The following is a 22,675-nucleotide window of genomic DNA, read 5'->3' as shown; positions in this document are numbered from 1 at the left end:
AAAAAAAAAAAAATTAATAATAGTAATTGAGTGCCTGCTAAGTATCACTCCCTATAGTGTGCTGTTTATGTATGAATCTTTTTTTCTTGCAGCAATCCCATGAGATAGGTATTACTTCTATTCCATTTTACAGATGAAGGAACCAAGGCTCAGGTACTTTAGAAATTGTACAATGCCAGTCTAAGTGGTAGAGTTAGGGTTTGAATTCAGACACCTTCAACTGCAGTATGGTAACTATACTACTTTGCCCCAATGAAAAATTAAAATACAATTAAAATTGTGCAAAATACAATTTTAACTTGCTAATGGAGAGATTACTTGTCCAGCAACTGAAACTGTCTAGAACATGACTGAGAACAGGAATAAGTAAGTTAAAAAGTCTGGAAGTAATCACCTGTCACAAAGCATATACACTTCATTTTTGGAAGACTCTCTTTAACTCTCAAAGAGTATGTGGTGGAGTTCCATACATGTACTTATTTAGCTTAGGAGAATTCAAGCATTCCTATTTGAAAAAGAATAATTTAAGTAACTTGGTAAAATATTATTTTGCACAGACAGGCTATTATATATTGTGTGAATATTTCTGCTATTATATCAGCTGCTAAGGGAATTAAAAAATACCTGTGCATAATAAGTATTCACATGTTCCCAGTGGACAGAGGATGTTGAGACAAGATTAAGGTATTTGCTAAAATTACATCCAGGTAGATTAAACGTCTTTTCATCTGCCTTTGACTACCTTAGAGGTAATATTTACTGAGAGTCAACTGTATATAGTATTCTGTCCTCAGTGCTTTTGGATATAGAAATATTATTTAACAACTTGTGCTCTCAAGCATCTTGTTTGTTTGGGGAGATGGTACTCCACATATAGACCAAAGATATTCCACATGGCAGGATAATACTATTGGTGAATGGATGGTACAGGTAGCAATTGGATAGAGAAGGAGTTATCCAGGGATGGGGCTGGGGAAGGCTACAAGAGAAAGAAGACTTCAGTCCAGGTGGGAAGAAACCAAGTCTTTCCCTTTTGAGCCATCAAAAGTTCTACAGCATTAAGTGTTTTCTCTTCCCCTGCCTTTCATTTCTGTTCTCAATTATGGGGCAAATAAGAATAACATCTTCACCTCCATTATTAGGAAGTGTGTTAAGCAGAATTTGAAAGGGGTTTTTCAGTTCTGGTGAAGTTTTGCTTGAGGTCATCTCAGCAGTAGTTTTCCTAAAAAATAACTTTCCACACTAAGTATATATTTGTTGAACTCTGTCATTAAATTTGAATTACGTGGTGGTGGGGGGCTGGAAATTTTGGTGATTTGTAAATAATGAACTGTATCACCCTTATTTTTGCACACCATATTGCTTTGTACTTTGAACTTAATAAAAACTACTGCACAGATTAAGAAGTCTGCTTTTGGGCTTCCCTGGTGGCGCAGTGGTTGAGAGTCCGCCTGCCGATGCAGGGGGCACAGGTTCGTGCCCCGGTCTGGGAAGATCCCACATGCCGCGGAGCGGCTAGGCCCGTGAGCCATGGCCGCTGAGCCTGCGCGTCCGGAGCCTGTGCTCCGCAACGGGAGAGGCCACAGCAGTGAGAGGCCCGCGTACCGCAAAAAAAAAAAAAAAAAAAAAAAAAAAGTCTGCTTTTAAATGTCACAAAGCATAGACATTTACATTGGTGATTGGGAAGAATAAATAATACTGTTTACGAGGGCAGCATTTCCCAAAGTGTGATACAGATGATTTTAGGCAGTATGTAGAGAAATATTTTGAGGCTGAAAAGCATCGAGTAGTGATCAAGAGCTTGGGTTCTGGAGCCAGCTTGCCAGAGTTGAATATGCTCTGGGGCAAATAGCTTAACCTTAGATTCCTCATCTGGAAACAAGAATAATAATATAATACTCCATACCTCACAGAGTTGGTGTGAGGATTGAATTAAATACACAAAGCCCTTAGGACAGTATATTAACTATTACTAATTTAAGTTTAAAAACTGATTTAATTTGAAGAAATAAACAAGTAAAGCTAATAATACAGCTGGTACTCAGACAAATGACAAAAATCGTGGAAGTGCTATATGACTGTAATTTGGAAAACATTGTTTTAAGGCCTCAGATCTCAAACTGTTTGGTTTGAGCACTCTAACACTCTTAAAAAGTGTTGAGGACTTAAAAGAGCTTTTATGTGGGTTATGTGTATCAATATTTACTGTATTAGAAATTAAGACTTCAAGAGAAACCTTTTAACTTTATTAAATAGAACAGTAACCTGTTACATGTTAACATAATGACATTTTTAATGAAAAATGTATTTTGCAAAATAAAATAACTTAGCAGGAAGAGTGATATTGTTTTACATTTTTGCAAATCTCCTTAATGTCTGTCTTATTAGAAGAGAGCTGGATTTTTGTATTTGCTTCTGTGTTCAATCTGTCATGACAGGTTGTTTTGATTGAAATAGATGAAGAAAATCTATACTCACATAGGTATGTAGTTGGAAAGGGAGGCGATTTCCATCATCTTTTCAGATAATTGTGTGTATTCCTCTTTAAAACTCAACAAGAGGTAATTTCTTAAAAGGTTAATTATAATATGGAATCTGAACTCATATCAGTGAACTTTTCAGACTTGGTACACTCAAGAGAGAACGAGAGTGTAAAAGGCAAATAATGTCTTAGTATTAATATGAAAATAGTTTTGACCTTGTAGACTTTCTGAGAGAATCGTGGGAAGGGCTTCAAAACCTGAGACCCTATACCACACTTTGAGAACTGCTGCTCTCAGAGAATGCCTTATTTATTTTCAAGTCGATTTTATTTTTGTCACCAGTAGAGGGCAGAGGAGACTACTTTATTAAGGGGCTCTTGGAAAACAGTTAATAGCTTTTGTTTTAAGTCGCTTTCTTTGTGTCCCATGTTTGGGTTCCAAGATCTTATAAAGTCACAGGAGGTCACTTAGACATTGCTTAGAGATCTTAATGGTTAGTGGCAACAAGCTATGAAAACACTCATTTTCTTTTTAGGTATATATTACCCAAATAAACCAGATATTTATGCCAGTGGGTCAGAACACTTGCCCTGAACAGTCCTAGAGAAATATTGGAAAAATCTTACTCTTCTGATTCTCACTATGTTGAAAAAAAAAAAGTGTTATTGTTCGTTTTTCTTTTCATAGAGGTAGTTAATATTCCTTACAGTAAAGCTTTTAAAAATATTAGAGAAACTAAAAGAAGAAAATTAAAATGACCTTAATCCCACTATCCAGAGATTACATTTCGGGAATTATATATATTTTTTGTTTACAGAAATGATCTCATATACTGCATATTGTTTTATAACCTTAAAATATGTTTTTAATACAGAAACAATACATAGTTGCTGTGGAAAAATTTTTTTAACATAATGAAGCAAAAAAGAAAAATCACCCAAAACCCTACCATCCAGAGATTATCACTGTTAATATTGAAGTATAGCTTTTGAGGTCTTTTTCTATGTGTGTACACATGCACACACATGTATATATTTTAATAAAGTTAGGTTCATTCTGTTCTTTTATTGTTCAGTTTTCAGAATAATACATTAGTGTCACAGCAGTCTCCAAAGGTAGCCAATGGAGTGATTTTTTTATTTTGTTTTATTATGAATAGAGTTTTGTGTATACATGTTTCCGTTATTGTACTCATTATTTTTAAAAATTTATTTATTTATTTATGGCCACATTGGTCTTTGTTGCTGCGTGCAGGCTTTCTCCAGTTGTGGCGAGTGGGGGCTACTCTTCGTTGTGGTGCAAGCTATTGCAGTAGGTTCTCTTGTTGTTGAGCACAGGCTGTAGGCGCGCAGGCTCTAGAGCCCAGGCTCAGTAGTTGTGGCACACGGGCTTAGTCGCAGCATGTGGGATCTTCCTGGACCAAGGCTTGAACCTGTGTCCCCTGCTTTGGCAGGCAGATTCTCAACCACTGTGCCACCAGGGAAGTCCTGTACTCATTACTCTTGATACTCTAATTGTTCCATTTGTGGCCTGTGGGACCCATTCAAGTTGGCTGTTGGACTCTTTGATGTGACCCTAGTAACCCTAGTAGTCTTTTGATTGCTTCTTTGCTTTCAGGCATAAGATATCTCAGACTCATCTTATACATTTCTTGCTGCATTCTTGAAAACAAATCTCTTTAAGAAAAAGTGATATTTAGAGACCACAAGATAGACACTAGTGACATTTATTGCCACTGAAGTGTCATTGCTTCCAGACTTTTTCAATGATTGGAACTAGGAAATATGTGGATTTCCAGAAGACAAAAAACAAATCGAGAGTTCGTACTGATATTCCCAATTAAAATGAAATATTATAGAGTTTAAATTTTTCCTAACATTTTGAAAAATTTTAAGCTTATAGAAAAGTTGAAGGAATTTTACCTTGAAAATTTGTATACCATGACCTAGATTCTTTAACATGTTTTTGTCCACCTAGCCATTCTTCTTTACTATATTTTATATTTTTATCTTGGTATGTTTTTATCTTATCTGAAAATATTGGTTCCTAATGAAATTAATGTAGTTATTTACTTATTTCATATATATATATATATATACGCAAATATATAGTTACATATTCATATATAATATATTCACACATGTATATAATATTTTTAAATGACAAATCATACATTACTATCATCAACACACCTGCTGTTTCTAAGGGATTTTTGTTTGTTTGTTTTTGTCCTCAGGATGTACAAAGTTCTATATTTCAAGTCACTTGAAATAATTCTCTGTGTGGTTGTGCTGCTAACTTGGTTTAGAGTAGGAGTTGGCACACTTTTTCTGTAAAGAAGCAGGCAGTAAATATTTTGGGCTTTGTGATCCATACTGTCTCTGTCACAACTATTTACCTCTGCTGTTGTAGCTCGAAAGCAGCCCAAGATAATATGTAAATAAATAGCATGTCTATGTTCCAATAAAACTTTACTTGTAGAAATAGGTGGTGGGCCTGATTTGACCTGTAGATTGTAGTTTGGCAGCCTTGGATATAAAGTATAGATTAGGTTCATTTGTTTTCTATTTATTTATTTTTAGAAGATGTTGGGGGTAGGAGTTTATTAATTTATTTATTTTTGCTGTGTTGGGTCTTCGTTTCTGTGCGAGGGCTTTCTCTAGCTGTGGCAAGCGGGGGCCACTCTTCATCGCGGTGCGCGGGCCTCTCACTATCGCGGCCTCTCGTTGCGGAGCACAGGCTCCAGATGCGCAGGCTCAGTAGTTGTGGCTCACAGGCCTGGTTGCTCCGTGGCATGTGGGATCCTCCCAGACCAGGGCTCGAACCCATGTCCCCTGCATTAGCAGGCAGATTCTCAACCACTGCGCCACCAGGGAAGCCCTGTTTTTTATTTTTAGGAATATTTTGAATTTTCTTTTTGATTTAATTTTTTTAACTATGAAAAAAATACAGAGCTCCAAAAGGAAACCTCTAAAACTCATCCCTGTCTCCTCTCCACTGATCTCTCCCTCTCTCTATAGACAACTCATTTTAGTTAATTTTTAATTTGTTTTTCCACTGCTTTTTTAAAAAATAAAAACAAATAATATATTTCATGTTCCTTCCCATTGTAACACAAAAGTTATCATACTGTATACATTCTTCTACACCTTACTTTTTAAATTCAGTACGTCTTAGTGATCACTGCATAGTGGTACACAGAAGTCTTCCTCTTTCCCTTTTACAGCTGCATGGTATTCCATTATGTGGATATGCTACTGTTTATTCATCAATTCTCTATTAATGGATATTTGGGTTGTTTTAAGCCTTTTGTTAATGTAAGAATTACTTTTACTGGACTCAGTGGGTCCATCGCTTGGGGTGCTTAGCCAATGAACACACCAAGTACTTTGTTTTTTTAAATAAATTTATTTATTTACTTATTTATTATTTTTGGCTGCATTGGGTTTTTGTTTCTGTACGGGGGCTTTTCCCTAGTTCCGGCGAGCGGGGGCTACTCTTTGTTGTGGTGCGAAGGCTTCTCATTGCGGTGGCTTCTCTTGTGGTGGAGCACCGGCTCTAGAGCACAGGCTCAGTAGTTGTGGTGCACAGGCTTAGTTGCTCCGCAGCACGTGGAATCTTCCCGGACCAGGGCTTGAACCCGTGTCCCCTGCGTTGGCAGGCGGATTCTTAACCACTGTGCCACCAGCGAAGTCCCAAATACTTTCTTAAAGCAGAAGACAAGTAAGGAGTCAGGGAGATAGTGTTACTGAGTCCAGGCTCTTACTGCTCACTGCTCTCCCATGACAGGCCAATAAATCGAGAGACAGGTGTTGGGGCAGGGAATAGCGGCTTTTTCCGGAAAACTGGCAGACTGAGAAGATGGTGGACTAGGGTCTGAAAGAACCATCTTACCTGAGTTAGAATTGAGGCTTCTTTTATACTAAAAGGGGAAAGGGTGTGGCTTGTTGTTGCAGACTTCTTGGTACTGGCCAGACCCACATTCTTGCAGCTGTCCGCATAGGTCTAGTTATGATGTTCCTGTAAACCTCCAACTGAGAAAAATGTTTTCTCTTCTCCAACTTTTTATCTCTATGTGAAAGGAAAAGTGTTATACCTTTAAAGGTCAAGTCTGGGAGGCAGAGCATTGAGAAAAGGCTATCATGTATATTTCAGGCAATAGGCAACATTCTTTTGCAAAGTTTCGGAGCCAGCATCACTAAGTACAGACAACAGGGCACAAAGGTTAGAGCTAAAGGAATAGCTCCAGTATGGAGTCAGGTTTGTTCTTTGTTACAGTAGTTCTCAAAGTACTGTCTCCCCTAACCACTGGACCAGGGAAGGTTTAAGCCTGGGGGGCATGCATATTCATGAAATGGCAGGCATGATCATCCGTAAGCATTATAATGAGGCAACAGTTACTCCAGGTTGCCCCAAACTGCAAGCAAGCAGGTGCTTGGGTGTTTGCTTGTACTGTAGTATCTTGTTGGATGTATTGTAACCCTTTTAGGACAGCTGGTATCTGGAACTTTCTGTGATTTAATGATTTAAGTCAGTTTCTGCAAAACAAAGCACACTTTGATTCAACCCCATCCCTCCCCTACTGCTGCCTAGCTAACAATATGGCAATGAGTAGCTTTGTGTATATGTCACTTTGCATTTTTGCCTGTGTATCTATCTTAGGATAGATTCCTAAAAGAGGGATTGCTGGGCCAATGGTTAAATGCTTATGTAATTTGCTAGATATTGCCAAATTTCTCTTCTTAGGGATGTACCATTTTAGCCCCTTACCAGCCATGTATGAGAGTGTGTGTTTCTGTAAAACACAAAATGTGTTATAAAAACTTTTGGATTTTAGCCACTTGATAGATGGGAAGTGATATTTCAGTATAGTTTTAATTTACTTTTCTCTTAGGAGCAAGGTTGATCATATGTTCATGTTTAAGAGCAATTTGCATTTCTTTTTCTGTAAACTGTTCATATCTTTTGCCCGTGTAGTGTTTCATACTCTGTTCACTTTAGAATATATTTAGTGAACATGTCATTAAATAATGTTCAATATAGTTTAATGGCTTCAAATAATCCATTTTTCATTCATTCACTAACTACTTATGTTGAACAGCAACTGTGTGTCAGACAGGCCTTGTTCCAGGCAAGAATACAGCAGTGAACAAAACAGAGCAACATCCCTGTCCTCAAGGAGTTTTTATTCTAGTTGGTGGAGAGACAATAATAAACAAAATAAATATTACATATACATATAGTATGTTGGATACAGGTAGACCATAATTTACTCAACATGTATTTCTAATTTTACACTATTATAAATAATGCATTGTTGAACACCCTTTTAGTTACCATCAATTGCAGTTTGATCCTTTCTTAGAAGATATATTAATCTTAGTTTTGAAATCTATTGCTGCTTGAATTCATTTATATTTTCAACATTTTATTATGGTTTTATAACCATAACCCACCTTTTCATATTATGTTTTTAGTAGTCATCCTGGGATTACAATGTACATCCTTAATTTTTCACAATCTGGTCAGAATTAATACTGTACTACTTCACAGAACTCATAAAAACCTTGCAACTATAAGGGTCCTTTTACAGCTCCCCACCCCTTTTAGGTTTTATGCTGTAGTTTTCATGTTTATCTATGTAAGTTATAAATCCCATAATACAATTTTATAAATTTTGCTTTAGACAGTTACATATATTTAAAGAAATAAAGAGGAAAAAATTAAGTCTTTTATATTTACCCACATATTTACCATTTCTGATGCTTTTCCTTCTTTCCTGAAGATCCAAGTTTCCATCTGGTACTGTTTTCCTTCAGCTTGAAGAACTTTAACATTTCTTTGTATTCCAGATCTGCTGGCAGTCAGTTATCTTAGTTTTCATTGTTCTGAAAATGTCTTCATTTTACTTTCATTTTTGAAGGTTACTTTTTATTGGATATAGAATAGTCAGTTGGCAGGTTTTTTTTTCCCCCTGTCAGCACTTTAAAGATGTTTTTCTGCTATCTTTTAGCATTCATTGCTTGTGATGGTTAGTTCACAGCCATTCATAGCGTTGGTCCCCTGTAAGTGTCATATTTTTCTGACTGCTTTCAAGATTTTCTCTTTATCTCTGGTTTTAACAATTGACTATGATATGTGTAGATGTTATTTTCTTTCTACTTATCCTGATTGGGCATCACTGAGCTTACTGAATCTGTAAATTTATGTTTTTTTCACTAAATTTTAGAGAATTTTGATCATTATTTCTTCAAATCCTTTTGTGCTCCATTTTCTCTCCTCTTATTCTAGTTAGTCTCTATTTTATTACAAATATATCATTTGATATTGTTCACAGATCCTAAAGCTCTATTTCTTTAAAATGTTTTTCTCTTTGTTGTTCAGATTGGATAATTTCTAGGGATGTATGTTCAAGTTCACTAATTTTTTTTTTTTTGGTCATCTCAAAGCTGTTAAGTACATCAATTGAATTTTTTTAAATTTCAGGTATTTTATTTTTAAATTCTAGTATTTCCATGTGGGTTTTTAAAAATACTTTGTACTTTTTTGCCAAGAGTCCCCATTTGTTCATTCATAATGAATACTTTCCATCACATCCTTTTTTTTTTGGCTGTGCCGTGTGGCATGTGGGATCTTAGTTCCCCAACCAGGGATCAAATCCATGTCTCTTCCAGTGGAAGTGCAGAGCCTTAACCACTGGACTGCCAGGGAAGTCCCTCCATCATATCCTTGAACATAGTTATAAGAGCTGCTTGAAAATCTTTGTTCAATCTGACACCTGGGTCATTTAGGATCAGTCTCCATTGATTGTCTTTCTCTTGAGGTGGGTCATGTTTTCATGTTTCTTTATCTGTCTAGAACTTTTGGATTGTATAATGGACATCATGTAGTATATGCTGTTGAAACTCTGGATTCTGTTATAGTCCTCCAGAGAGTATTGATTTTTTTTTGTTTTGTTTTTCTTTTTTGGCTGCACCTTGTGGCTTGTGGGATCTTAGTTTCCTGACTGGGGATTGAACCCACGCCCTCGGCAGTGAAAGTGTAGAGTCCTAACCACTGGCCCACCAGAGAATCCCTGTTTTGTTTTGTTTTAAAGTAGGCAATTAACTTGACTGATTTCCTACTCCAAGCTCTGTCTCTTCTGTGGTGGGCAGCAACTCTTTTCAGTTCTTTTAATCTTAGCTGACCTATTTGAAGTTCTTCCCACACATGCTTAGTTCAAAGATTAGCCAGAGATTTGGGCACAGTTTATATAGAATTGGGGGCTCTTCCTCTCTGGTTCTATCCTTTCTGATATTTCTCTTCTTATTTTCCACCTGCTGTAGTTGCCCTGAATTCTGTGCTTTGGTTCTCAAGCCAGTAAGACAATGGGTTTCTCTTAGAATTTTAGCTATGCTATGCGGCGAGTGGGGGCTACTCTTCATTGCAGTGCGCAGGCTTCTCATTGCAGTGGCTTCTCTTGTTGTGGAGCACCGGTTCTAGGTGCACGGGCTTCAGTAGTTGTGGCTCGTGGGCTCTAGAGCGCAGGCTCAGTAGTTGTGGCGCACAGGCTTAGTTGCTCCACGGCATGTGGGATCTTCCTCGACCAGGGCTTGAACCCATGTCCCCTGCATTGTCAGGCGGATTCTAAACCACTGTGCCATCAGGGAAGTCCTAAGGAGATCTTTATTAATTACTCTTCATTCATTCTTTTACTCAGTCAACTAACAAATACTCATTTGGGGCTTACTTTATGTACTATGCAAAGCACAGACCAAACAAGAGAGGCATGGTGTTTACCCTCATTAAGTTTAAACTCTGATAGAGAAGAAAGAAAATAAACACCAATAAAATAATTACTGATTGTGATAAGTACTACGGAGGAAAGAAATTGGGTGTTATCACAGAGTTAGTAGTGTGGGGCATGGCTTTTAGATTGGTCAAGGAAGGCCACCCCGGAGGAGATAATATTTAGATTGAGACTTCTAGATACCTATGACTCAGCATTTCCACTTAAGGTATATACACATCAGGAGTGTATGTGCACACTTCCACCAAGAGAAGTCTATGTTAAATATTAAGAAGATCTGATGTGTGAAAAGTAGACTTCTGGGAGAGGAGGAGTATAAGTAGGGAAACCAGTTAAGAGGCTGCTGCCGTAGTTCAGTTTAAAGATGTTCATGGCTTAGAGATAGGTTGTAGTCGTGAGGTGGAGAAAATTGAATGAATTTGAGAAACATTTAGTATGCAGAACAGACAAGACTTGGTGATGGATTGGATAAAAGAGAAAAGGAAAAGGATGGAGATGTAACCAGTTAGTAACCTGGTTAGATTGTAGTAGGGAGTGAAAGGTACTCGTGAGAATCAACAATTTGTTGAATTTCAAATGCCTAAAAACATCCAAGTGGAGATTTCATTCAGCGGTTGGAAATATGTCCCTGGAACTTAGAGGGTAGACATGAGCCAGACATGTAAATTTGGGAGCTGTTCGCTTACAGATCATTTTTAAAGACCTGGGCCTGAATAAGATTGTCGAGGAAGAGAGTGCAGAGTTCAGGACCAGCCTTGGAACATTTTGATATCTGGTAGAGGAAAAGAAGCCAGCGGAGGAGACATTGCAAGATGGCCGTGGAGGTAGGAGGAAAACCTGGAAAGAGTGCTTGCTGTCCCAGAAACCGAGAGAGGAGTGTTTCAAGGAGTGAGTCAGCAAGGATGTCAACTGCTGAGAGTGTATATGAGCTCCTTCACCGGGAGAGGGCAGTAAAGACCATTTTAAGAAAGTTCAGGAAAAATTGAGAATATATATTTTGGGGGGAATGTGATTAAGTTAATCTTTCTGCACCCTTTGTCTATATTCTGTGATCTGCCTCACTAGAATGTAAGTTCCATGAGGGAAAGGACTTCGTTTTGTCCTTTATCCCTGGGATCTAGAACAGTTTGACTGAATGAACCTTCTGTAGTAAACGTTTAGCTTTTTAGATTTCTGTTCTGGCTACAGTTTAAGCCCAGTAAGTTGATTAAGACCTGGCCTCTGCCCTCAGAAACAATCTAGAAGAAGTATATTAGGTACACTATCCTAACTACATCCAGAGTGCTATAGGAAGGCAGGGAAAGTGGTCTTGAATTCTGCCTAGGTTAGGGTGGCACAACTACTTTCTAGAAGTAATGACATCTGAGCCAGGCCTCAGAGGATGAACTGGAGGAGGCAAGGCATTCCACATGGAGGAAAGTACAGTTTGTTTTCCATGTATGTAATTTCCTTTATCTTTCTTCAAAAGGATCAGGCTCAAGTTCACTACAGATCACGAAACATGATGTCCTGTTGACTACTTTAAAATCTAACCTGTCTGCTTTGGAGGACAAGTTTCTGAAGGATCCTCACTGGAAGCAGTTGAAACTCCTAAGGGATGAAATTGCTAATGAGGCAGAATGGCGACAAGACTGTTTGGATGTCACCTGGCGTTTTACTTCCCAAACCTTACTGTTGCTGTTGTGCTTGAAGGAAACCATGATCCGCCTTGCAGTTGAGTTCAATCCAGGTAAACCCAACCCGAGGACTCCAGAAGCTGCTCCTGCCCTGAGCCCAGATACACTTAGTATCTCACAGCAAAAGACTGTCCAGTCAGTTTTGCAGTTTGTAGTTACCTTGGGTGTCTGCCCCTATCTTGTGCCTGGTGTTGGAGTCCCTGTGAGTTACAGGACTGAGTTTGGTGCCGTTGTTCAGGACGTAGTGTGTCTCGGTGCTGCCCCCAGTGCACCCCGGAGACTGTACACCAGCTGCAAGGTCCTCCTAAATGTTGCTCAGCACGCATCTCTGGGGAGCTTGATTTTCTGCCGCCATTTTGGGGATATCGCAGCAGGTCTGTGCCAGCTGGGATTCTGCCCAACCAAGAGAAAACCGCTAAATCCCGAGGAAGAGGTAAACATACGTTGAGAGAGTGTGTGAGAGTCTGTGTGAATATGTGTGTGTACTTGTGTGTAGTTGCTATAAAAGACAGTCTTAGTTCTTTGGAAAAGTGCTGATGGAAAGATCTAGAATTTTTATTGAATGTCCAAGTATCTCTGGTGGATAGATGATTCTTTATAGGGGGTTGGAGCTTTCATTTATTAAATACTAGTCCTTTCACACCTGGGGAGTCCATTTCACCTGTCCCTTCTAGCCATTTTTTGAAACAGCTGTTGCAGGCTATTTCTTTGAGCCTCTGTTTCCTCTTTTGTAAAATGTGTTTAATAATTGCAAGGTGGCTGTGAGGATTAAGGATAAAGTGTATAAAGTACCTAGCCCAATCCCCAGTAGTGCTCATCAAAAAGTTATTACCATTAATATTAAACTATTCATGCCTCCTTCATTAAGTTCTTGGGAGGATTAAGGGAGATAAAGTATGCAAAGCACTGGGTACACTGCACAATCCAATCAGTGTTCGTTGTTGTTATTATTAGATGATAAGGGTATGTGCCTGTGTTTTGCTGACAGTCAGTAAGGATTTGAGTGTCTGGACTATAAAGGTGCCGTGGAGGTTACAGAAGCATTAGACGTGGTCCTTTTCTCAAACAGCTCACACAGTAATTGGTGAGACAAGGCTCACAAGTATAACAGCAGTGACCACTACTCCCCCACGAGAGGACCACCAGCATCAGCACGGGAACCTAACCAGAAGAAGCTGTTAAGATATAAATGTATCCAGGGTCGCACATAGGGTAATTCCTTCCCTACTGCAGCCAGATTTCATAATGCCCACTCACCTCATTTCTCTGTCACCTTTCTATGTCACCCTCCAACTTGTTCCTTTTCTGTTTGTTCTCCTCTTCTATTCCCTCTTCTGCCTATGCTCACAAAACAAAACAAAACAGAAAACATTTAAAAGCCATTGTCACCCAAGTAGTGACACGAAATTATGAGCTCCCCCAGTGCATTACATTTTGTGGAGCAGAGCTCTGTGCTCTTTACAACAGGGTGTGAATCTTGACAGCTCTATCAGTGCCTGCTGCCTGCACTTCCTTGAGATGGGGGTCCTGGAATTGCTATTGCTAGCGCTAAGCAGTGCCCAGGGGTCTCAGAGGAGAGAAAAGAAAAGAGAAACACAGAGAAAGGACCAAGTGAGGGGGTGGGAGGAGAAGGGGAGACACGGTGGGTGTACACTACAAAGCTGGACAAGTCCCAGCAATAACTGCTGCTCTAAGCAACACCTATACCACGGTTTGCTAAATTGTAAGGGGCAGGACTCTGAGAGCTTGACTGTAAGGTTACCAAACGGAGACAGTCTCTTGAGGCTCAGAGAGGGGGCCCAATTAAATAACACCCTTCTTTGCTGCCCAAGTTCTGAATCAATTAAAAGACAGTTAACAGAGTACGAGATGACAAGTCAAAATGTCCTCTTTATTACTCATAAAGGCAGAGTTGGAAGGTATATAGAGGGAGACAAACGGGTCTCCTAACAGTGCATTCCAGAATTAGACACAATTCTCACCCAGTTTTAAAGAGTGCCAGAAAACTGCAGCGCCTTCTGCCCCTTGGCAGGGGACATGCCCCTGAAAAATCTACGGCAGGGAAGAGCGGAACAGAACGTGTGCTCGCTCCCAAGAGATAGAAGAGGAGCGAGCTCATCTGTGCGTGCCAGAACTCACCAATCAGATAAATCAGTGCGATCTCCTGCCCAGAAGTGGGTGAGGGGATGGAGATAGGGCCAGGAGTGTTTCAGTGTTATAGCTTCATCCAGGTAGAAGGAAATCAAGAGGCAAAAGAAGCTTGCCTCCCTCTCCCCTTACAAGCATCTTTGTTCAGTATTGCAAAGCATTGCCTTCTATTGCCTGCCTAGTTTGTATTTCACAAAAGCCAAATACGTGTTTCTTTTAGGTGTTAACCGAAGACGAAAGAGCCCTGTCTAGGAAGGCTCTGAGAGACATCTTGGATCAAGTGTATCAACCATTAGCAGTCCGAGAATTACTTATCCTCCAGGGAGGACCACCCCAGGTATGCATGCCTGGGGACTCTTGTGGGTGAATCTTTAATGATAGTGTGTGGTGTACTGTCTTCTTCTCCTGGGAAATTAATCTAGTTGAGTCTTATTTCATCTTTTAGATTGTTAAATGTATTTGTAGAGCTAAATTACACTGACCTTTGGGATAATTTAAAAGGATATTTCTTTTAGTGGAATGATGGACACTGTTCCCAGGAATATTGTGATCATTTTTAAGGCTTATGACAAAAATATATTTTATTCATTCTCAAACTGGATCTTTTTTTTTTCTAAACTAAAATTTGGCTGTTTGACAATACATTCTTCTGGCAGAAGTGTTTGGACATCTTATTCTTTGAATGGAGTATTTGAAGTCAAGAAATTAAAATTAGAGCTATTAATGGACTATTCTTAGATCCATTTTTGAAAAACGTAATAGTATATATTCTGCTAGGCATCAGATAGTTTCTTTTTTCATTAAAAATAATTATTTATCCAAAATGATTTAATTTGATGATGTAGCTGGATTTATCTATTTTCTTTCAGTACCTAAATTTTAGTTATGAGTTTAGGTGAGTAAAGCATGAAGGGCCAAAGGAATTGGCTGTAGGACCAGCTGAAGCTGACTACAAAGATATCTCCTAGTTTAAGTCATTTTCATCTCGTCCTTAGAATATTACTGTAGCCTCACATTGGGCTCCTCTGGCTCATACTCTGCTTCTCTGAATGAGTCCACAGTTTGCCAGATTAAACCAAATACACTATAAGAGCATGATGAGAAAGAGGCTCTGGAGTTAGGCACACTGGAATTCAACCCCAGGGTGCAGTTGTTTGAATTAGTAAAAGCCTTTCCATCCCTCAGTTTCCTTACCCATAGAATGGGGATGGGGATGACAACAGACCCTTCCTTATAAGTTCCTTTTGAGACTGTGGGGGAGGTACTCACCGCAGTGCATGGCACATCATAACCCCTTCAATATATGGTAATTATTGATCTTCTTTAAATAAAAGAGAACAGGCTAGTTGGGATTAAATGTTTTTCTTTTTTTTTTTTTTTTTTTTTTTTTTGCGGTACGCGGGCCTCTCACTGCTGCGGCCTCTCCCGCTGCAGAGCACAGGCCCCGGACGCGCAGGCCCAGCGGCCATGGCTCACGGGCCCAGCCACTCCGCGGCATGTGGGATCCTCCCGGACCGGGGCACGAACCCGCGTCCCCCGCATCGGCAAGCGGACTCTCAACCACTGCGCCACCAGGGAAGCCCTAAATGTTTTTCTTTTACCAAGTTTTATGCTCACATAGTTAGACACAATGAATGACCACACCATAGTTTGCGTTCTAGCCCAAAATAAGGGACACGAAATCTGTTTTGTTCATGGCGGCTCCACAGAGCTCTCAAAAAGGAGTTCTTGAAGAAATCGAACTCTTCTTGAAACTGCCATGTCAAAAGAAATCAGAGCAGCTGAGACCATGGAGGCAAGGACTAGTGTCCTTTCAGTGTTGTGAACTGTCCTCTTAGTGGTGAGTCATGTTCATAGGAGTCTTCTTCGGAAGCTAGATTTGATTGGAAGGACTGCATTCAGATTGGTTACATTAACCTTGTGTCCCCCAAATCTGTATTTTATTCACAGACATGTTTGTCTATTTCTGGGTTTGAAATTTCACTTGATACTTCACTTGAAGAACTTTCACTATATTTTTACTTTCTTAAAAGTGATGCTGAAGTAGGTTTTGTAAAGGAGTCTTTTTTTTAAGGGAAAAATTTTGCTCTTTTGAAGTCTGTATAGCATACGGTTAATCATCAGTATGACTCAGTATATTTGTATATTTTTAATTTCTACATATCTGTTACACTGACATTCAGTTCATACCTTTCCCTTCCTTTTTCAGTCCTACACGGATGGGAAGACACAAGTTATGTGTCGGGCCCCAGCTTGGCTCCAGCGTCTATGTGGGCAGCTCCTCTCTGAAAGGTTGATGAGACCCAGTGGTGTTCAGGCAGTAGTCCGGGGCATTTTGGAAGGAGCAGGTGGTAAGAAATAGATGTTTGTTACTTTGGTATCCACTTTCCTTTGAGTCACAGTGAAATATTGGTCTTTAGCATTTGACTGTAAAACCTGATGGAGACTAGACTTTGTGGAGAGTGAGGAGGTTAAACCTTAATGAGCTCCTTTTCCAAAGAAACTCATTTTCTTGCCATTCTTCCATAAATAGTTGTGATACACTGCTCATGTTGTTGGCTAATATTGTCAACTGTTTCAAATAACTTACACAATCAGAGGAAAACATTGCACAAAAAGTTTAAGTAAAACCCTATAGAAAACGTGAAATTCTCTGTGGAAAAGAGTCAGGGTGCTAAGAGTACTTCACCTCAGGACTTAAAATACGAAACAGTTCTCCTGAAGCTGGAGATACCCAAGAGATGCAAACTTTGGGATGAAATTTTAGATTCACTTCCACAATTATATTCCCTTAGTCCTCATTAATAGAAAGAAGGTTCATTATCATGTTAAGTATGGTAGTAGTTTTTAATTTATATTTTTTGATTTTTAAACAAAATCATACATGCACATAGTTTAAAGAGTCGATGGGTCTATAAGGCTTTTAGAGAAAAATAGCAGTCCTTGGCAGCATTTCACTCCATTTCCCATCCTCTGAAGCAACCACTTTGATCATTTTTAGCAGGTTTCTTCTGGTATTTACCTCTTTTTTTCTAACTGTAATGCGGTTACAGCACTTTCTTAATTTTTCAGTTTTAGGCATCATCTATCAACTCACCATCAGTGAAAAAGGATTTTGTTATCTTTCACAACCCTACCATCATTCACCCAAGCATACTTCCCATCCCCTTAATATAGTCATATATATATATATTTTTTTTGGTACGCGGGCCTCTCACTGCTGTGGCCTCTCCTGTCGCGGAGCACAGGCTCTGGACGCGCAGGCTCAGCGGCCATGGCTTACGGGCCTAGCAGCTCCGCGGCATGTGGGATCCTCCCAGACCAGAGCACGAACCCGTGTCCCCTGCGTCGGCAGGTGGACTCTCAACCACTGCGCCACTAGGGATGCCCTATAGTCATATCTTAGTTTTGGTTAGATCAATATTCAGTGTTTATACTCTTCTGTGTGATTACTGTATACAGCTGAGCTACTGTAGTATACTTTTTTACACACTTTTGTACTTGGAGTTAATAGCTATCTGTTTTGTTTGTCTGCTTAGTTTTGTATGTACTTATCACTAATCTGTTTTCAGACTGTGTCCCAGTTGTTTAAATCTCCTTTTAATACATTCAAATACATTAGCTATTCTATCCGTTTTATCTTCTTGAAGACATCTCTGTCTCTGAGTCTTCTGTTATTTGGACTAATTACCTCCACAGAGCTGTCATCCTAGGATCTCCCTTCACCTTTTTCCTGGTGATCCCCTTGGCTTTCTTTTGTATTTGGTCCCTTGTCTCCTGTATCCCCTGCACGTTAATTTCCTATTGCTGCTGTAACAAATTACCACAAACTTAATTGCCTTTTGATGGAAATAACATTTAAACTGAGTCCTGAATGCTGAGTAGGAATATGTTCATTGAAGAGTGAGGGAAGACTGTATAGTTAGAGAGGATCCATGTAGGAAGGAACTGACATAGGAAAGAACAGTGTTTTTGAGGAAATTTCAGTATGGGTAGAGCAGGGAGGGTAGAGAGTGCAGGGAAAGTGGTATGAGATGAGGGAGGGGTGTGAAATGAGGGTGGAGGGGTGGGCAGGAGCCACATCATGGAGGCATTTAGGCCTAGTTCAGGGTTTTGAACTTTATTCTGAGGGCAATGAGATACCACTGGAGGGTTTTAAGGAGAGAGACAGGATCAAATCTACATTTTAGAAATATATTTCTGGATGTATTGTGAAGAATGGGTTGAGTAAGAGCAGAAGCGGGGAAAACAGTTAAGAAGAAGCAGTCATCTGAGAGATCACAGTGGCTTGGATCAATGCGTTGGCAGTGGAAATGCAGAGAAATGAATGAATATAAGACGTATTTAAGGGGAAGAGTTGCCAGAACTTAATGAAGGGCTGGTTATGTGGGGAGGGAGGAGGAGAGAGAGAATCGATCTTGACTTTCCATTTCTGGGGTGGTCAATGTACCTTGGTCCTGTCAGACAAAAGTGAGGTCAGTGTGGTTGGCAGACATTGGTAGATTTGGTCTGCAGTGGCTGTAATGTTGCCTCCCCAGTTCTGCCTGCAGTGGCTTCTAGGACCAATGAAATGGAAAATTAACAGTTACCTGTGAGAAGTTGTCACATGCAGATAGGTCCTTGCATCTTCTTTTTCCAGAGAAAGCTTAGACTTCACCCAAGGGCATGCAAATTGGGGAGCTTCTATAAGAAACTTAGAACCCTAATTTTGCTACTTATTCATATGTGAATATATATATGGTTTATTCTCAGTGATTTGAGGCAGTTTATATTTACTCGCATATTTGCCATTTCTGGTGTTCTTCGTTTCTTTGTGTAGATCCAAATTTTAATTCAAATTTCCTTCTGCCTGAAGAACGCTAACCTTTTTTATAGTGCAGATCTACTGGCAATGAATCCCCTTAGCTCTTGTTTGTTTGAAAAAGCCTATTTCGCCATCTTTTTTGAAAATATTTTTGCTGGATACAGAATTCTAGGTTGATCGCTTTTTCTTTTAGTGCTTTAAAGATGTTACTCCATTGTCTTCTGGCTTGCATGATTTCTGATGCAAAGTCTACTGTCATTTTTGTCTTTGTTCCTCTGTATCTGATACACCTTTTTTTTCTAGCTGCTTTTAAGATTTTTCTGTTTATCACTGGTTTTTAGAAATTTGATTATGATATGCCTTGGTGTGGGTGGTTTTCTTCATGTTTTTTCTGCTTAAGTTTTCTTAAGCTTCTTGGAGCTGAGGGTTTATAGTTTTCATCATATTTGGAAATTTCTCAGACATTATCTTCAAATATTTTTTTTCTGTCTTCCCTTCTTTTCTCTTTCTGGAATTTGAATTATACCTAATATTATACTTAATATTGTCCTAAAAGATACTGTTTCTCTGTTGATTTCTTTCAGTCTTTTTCTCTCTGTGTTTCATTTTGGATAATTTCTATTGCTACATGTTCAAGTTTATTAATCTTTTATTCTGCAGTATCTAATCTGCTGTTAATTCCATCTGCCATATTTTTCATTTCAGATTTTTTTTTTTTTTTTTTTGGCTGCGCTGCACGGCTTGTGGGATCTTAGTTTCCTGAACACGGATTGAACCTCGGTCCTTGGCACTGAGAGCGCAGAGTCCTAACCACTGGACCGCCAGGGAATTTCCCTCATTTATTATATTTTTCATTACTAGAGGTTCAGTTTGGGTCTTTTTAATATCTTCCATTTCTTTCCTCATTATGATCATTCTTTTCTTTACCTTTTTGAAAATAGAGAATAAGTTTATAATAGCTGTTTAATGTCCTTATCTCCTAATTGTCACCTCTGTTTTTATGTGTCTGTTTTTACTGATTTTTCCTTCTTATTATGTTCCTTTTTGCTTCTTTGCATACCTAGTAGGTTTTTTAAATTGAGAAGTTATTCACATACCATAAAATTTACTCTTTTAAAGAGTACAGTTTAATGGTTTTTAGTATATTCACAGAGTTGTGTAACCATCACCAATATCTAATTCCAAAACATTTTCATCATTCCCCCCAAAAAACCTCTTACCCATTAGCAATCACTCCCCATTCTCCCCTCCTCCAACCCTTTGTAAGCACTAATCTACTTTCCATCTTGATGGATTTGCCTATTCTAGATATTTCATCCAAATGGAATCATGCAATATGTGGTCTTTGGTGTCTGGTTTGAGTCACTTAGCATAATGTTATACCATGAATCAGTCCTTTGTTCCTTTTTATGACTGAAAATATTTCACTGAATGGATATGCCTGGTAATTTTTTTAAAAATTTATTTATTTTATTTTTGGCTGCGTTGGGTCTTCGTTGCTGTGCACGGGCTTTCTCTAGTTGCAGCGAGCGGGGGCTACTCATTGAGGTGCATGGGCTTCTCATTGAGGTGGCTTCTTTTGTTGTGGGGCATGGGCTCTAGGCACGTGAGCTTCAGTAGTTGTGGCATGTGGGCTAAGTAGTTGTGGCTCGTGGGCTCTAGAGCTGAGGATCATTAGTTGTGGCGCACGGGCTTAGTTGCTCTGCAGCATGTGGGATCTTCCCGGACCTGGGATTGAACCCGTGTTCCCTGCATTGGCAGGCAGATTCTTAACCACTGTGCCACCAGGGAAGTCCCTTGCCTGGTAATTTTTTTTTTTTTTTTTGCGGTACGCGGGCCTCTCACTGTTGTGGCCTCTCCCGTTGTGGAGCACAGGCTCCGGACGCGCAGGCTCAGCGGCCATGGCTCACGGGCCCAGCCGCTCTGCGGCATGTGGGATCTTCCCAGACCGGGGCGTGAACCCGTGTCCCCTGCGTTGGCAGACGGACTCTCAACCACTGCGCCACCAGGGAAGCCCTCCTGGTAATTTTTTAATGTATATTGGATGTTTTAATTTTACCTTGTTGGGTGCTAGATTTTGTTGTATTCCTTTGTTGGGTTTTGTTCTGGGATGCAGTTAATTTTCTTGGAATCAGTTTGAGCCCTTCAATCCTGGCTTTTAAGCCTTGTTACTGTGCGTCTAGAGCAGCCTTTAACCCAAGGTAATTTGGCACCACTACTAAGGTAAATACCTTTCTGATATTCTGTGTATTAGGAGGCTTTTCCATGCTCACTAGTGGGAACATTAACTATTTCAAGCCCTGTGTGAACTGTGGGGATTGTTCCTCCTACTCCTTTCTGTGGTTCTTGCCTTGGGTTTTTTTTCTCACGCACATACACAGATCATACTCCATGAAAGACTTGAGAGAGGATTCCCCTGCAGACCTCTGGAGCTCCCTCTTTGTGTAGCTTTCACTTCTCTGGTGTTTTGCCCTGAAAATTCTAACTGTTTTGGTCTCCCTGAACTCTGAACTGTGTTTCTTTAATTCAACAAGGTGGCAGGCTTCGTTTGGGCTCTCCTTAGCTGTGGTGTAGCCTCAAAACTCTCTCTAGGTAATAGGCTAGGGTATTCATGGGACTCACTTTGTTTGCTTCCATTCTCTTAGGGTTCAGTGTCTTGGGCTGCTTGTTGTCCAGTGTCTGAAAACCGTTGTTTACGTATTTTGTCCCATTTTCTAATCATCTAAGATGGTAAGGTAAACCTGGAACCTGTTACTCCACAGTTTTGGTTTAAGACAGTTTGAGGGCTTCCTTGGTAGCGCAGTGGTTAAGAATCCACCTGCCAATGCAGGGGTCATGGGTTCGAGTCCTGATCCAGGAAGATCCCACACACCGCAGAGCAGCTAAGCCTGTGCATGACAGCTACTGAGCCTGCGCTCTAGAGCCCGCAAGCGAGCCACAACTACTGAGCCCATGTGCCACAACTACTGAAGCCTGCATGCCTAGAGCCTGTACTCTGCAACAGGAGAAGCCACCACAGTGAGAAGCCCGCGCACCACAACGAAGAGTAGCCCCCGCTTGCCGCAACTAGAGAAAGCCCGTGTGCAGCAACAAAGACCCAACACAGCCAAAAGAAAGAAAAAAAAAGACAGTTTGAAATACATGGTGTATATAAAGAGACAGAATAATAATATTAATCATTTAAAAGGTAATAAATACTAAGAAGAAGCTAGTGTTCAAGTCGTATGAATAATATCATTACAATGGTTAAGTGCTGCATTTTTCTGAACCTCGCAGAAACCAACATCAAAAGGAAAGTACGGAGGGATAGCTTATCTTACAGAGGAAATTAACAGCTTTCAGTAGGGAAAAAATAGTTTTTACTGTAAATTTTAAGGACCTCTGTGGTGAACTGCGATGAGTTTTTGACATCTCTATCCATTGCTGACAGCTGGGGCGGCTGGTGGGAGTGATGCTGAGGCCACAGCTGCCGATTGGAAGAAGTGTGACCTGATTGCAAAGATTTTGGCCTCTTGTCCCCAGCAGTCTCTTTCACTAGAGGATTATTATAGAGATATCTGCCCCCAGGTAAATCATTTTGTTTCTTTTGACTGTTTGAGATTATCTGCTTATTTATAAAAAGAGGACTTTTAATGTTCGTCTGATATTGAGTTAAAAACAATATAATGTTTAAGTTTATTATTCAGTGAGGGGCCTTCTTAAAAACTGATTAAAAACCTGTGGGAGAGACTGACCTGTTAGGTTTAAGAGCCCCTCACCATTAATAACTGACTAG

The 22,675-nt window shown here is 39.7% G+C and overlaps 1 protein-coding gene across 1 annotated transcript in view; it reads left to right on the top strand.

The window, feature by feature from the left end:
- TANGO6 (transport and golgi organization 6 homolog) overlaps positions 1–22,675 on the top strand; it is a 179,267-nt gene that overhangs the window by 1,144 nt on the left and 155,448 nt on the right. Inside the window, exons 2-5 of the mRNA XM_029238109.1 lie at positions 11,741–12,381; positions 14,317–14,433; positions 16,306–16,447; positions 22,331–22,467. Of these exons, the coding sequence (XP_029093942.1) occupies positions 11,741–12,381; positions 14,317–14,433; positions 16,306–16,447; positions 22,331–22,467 (1,037 nt within the window). The remainder of the gene's footprint in view (positions 1–11,740; positions 12,382–14,316; positions 14,434–16,305; positions 16,448–22,330; positions 22,468–22,675) is intronic.

Source organism: Monodon monoceros, unplaced genomic scaffold (assembly GCF_005190385.1).
Source record: "Monodon monoceros isolate NGI ecotype Baffin Bay Population unplaced genomic scaffold, NGI_Narwhal_1 Super_Scaffold_10, whole genome shotgun sequence".
Classification (NCBI taxonomy): domain Eukaryota; kingdom Metazoa; phylum Chordata; class Mammalia; order Artiodactyla; family Monodontidae; genus Monodon; species Monodon monoceros.
This window is presented reverse-complemented; position numbering and strand designations above follow the sequence as displayed.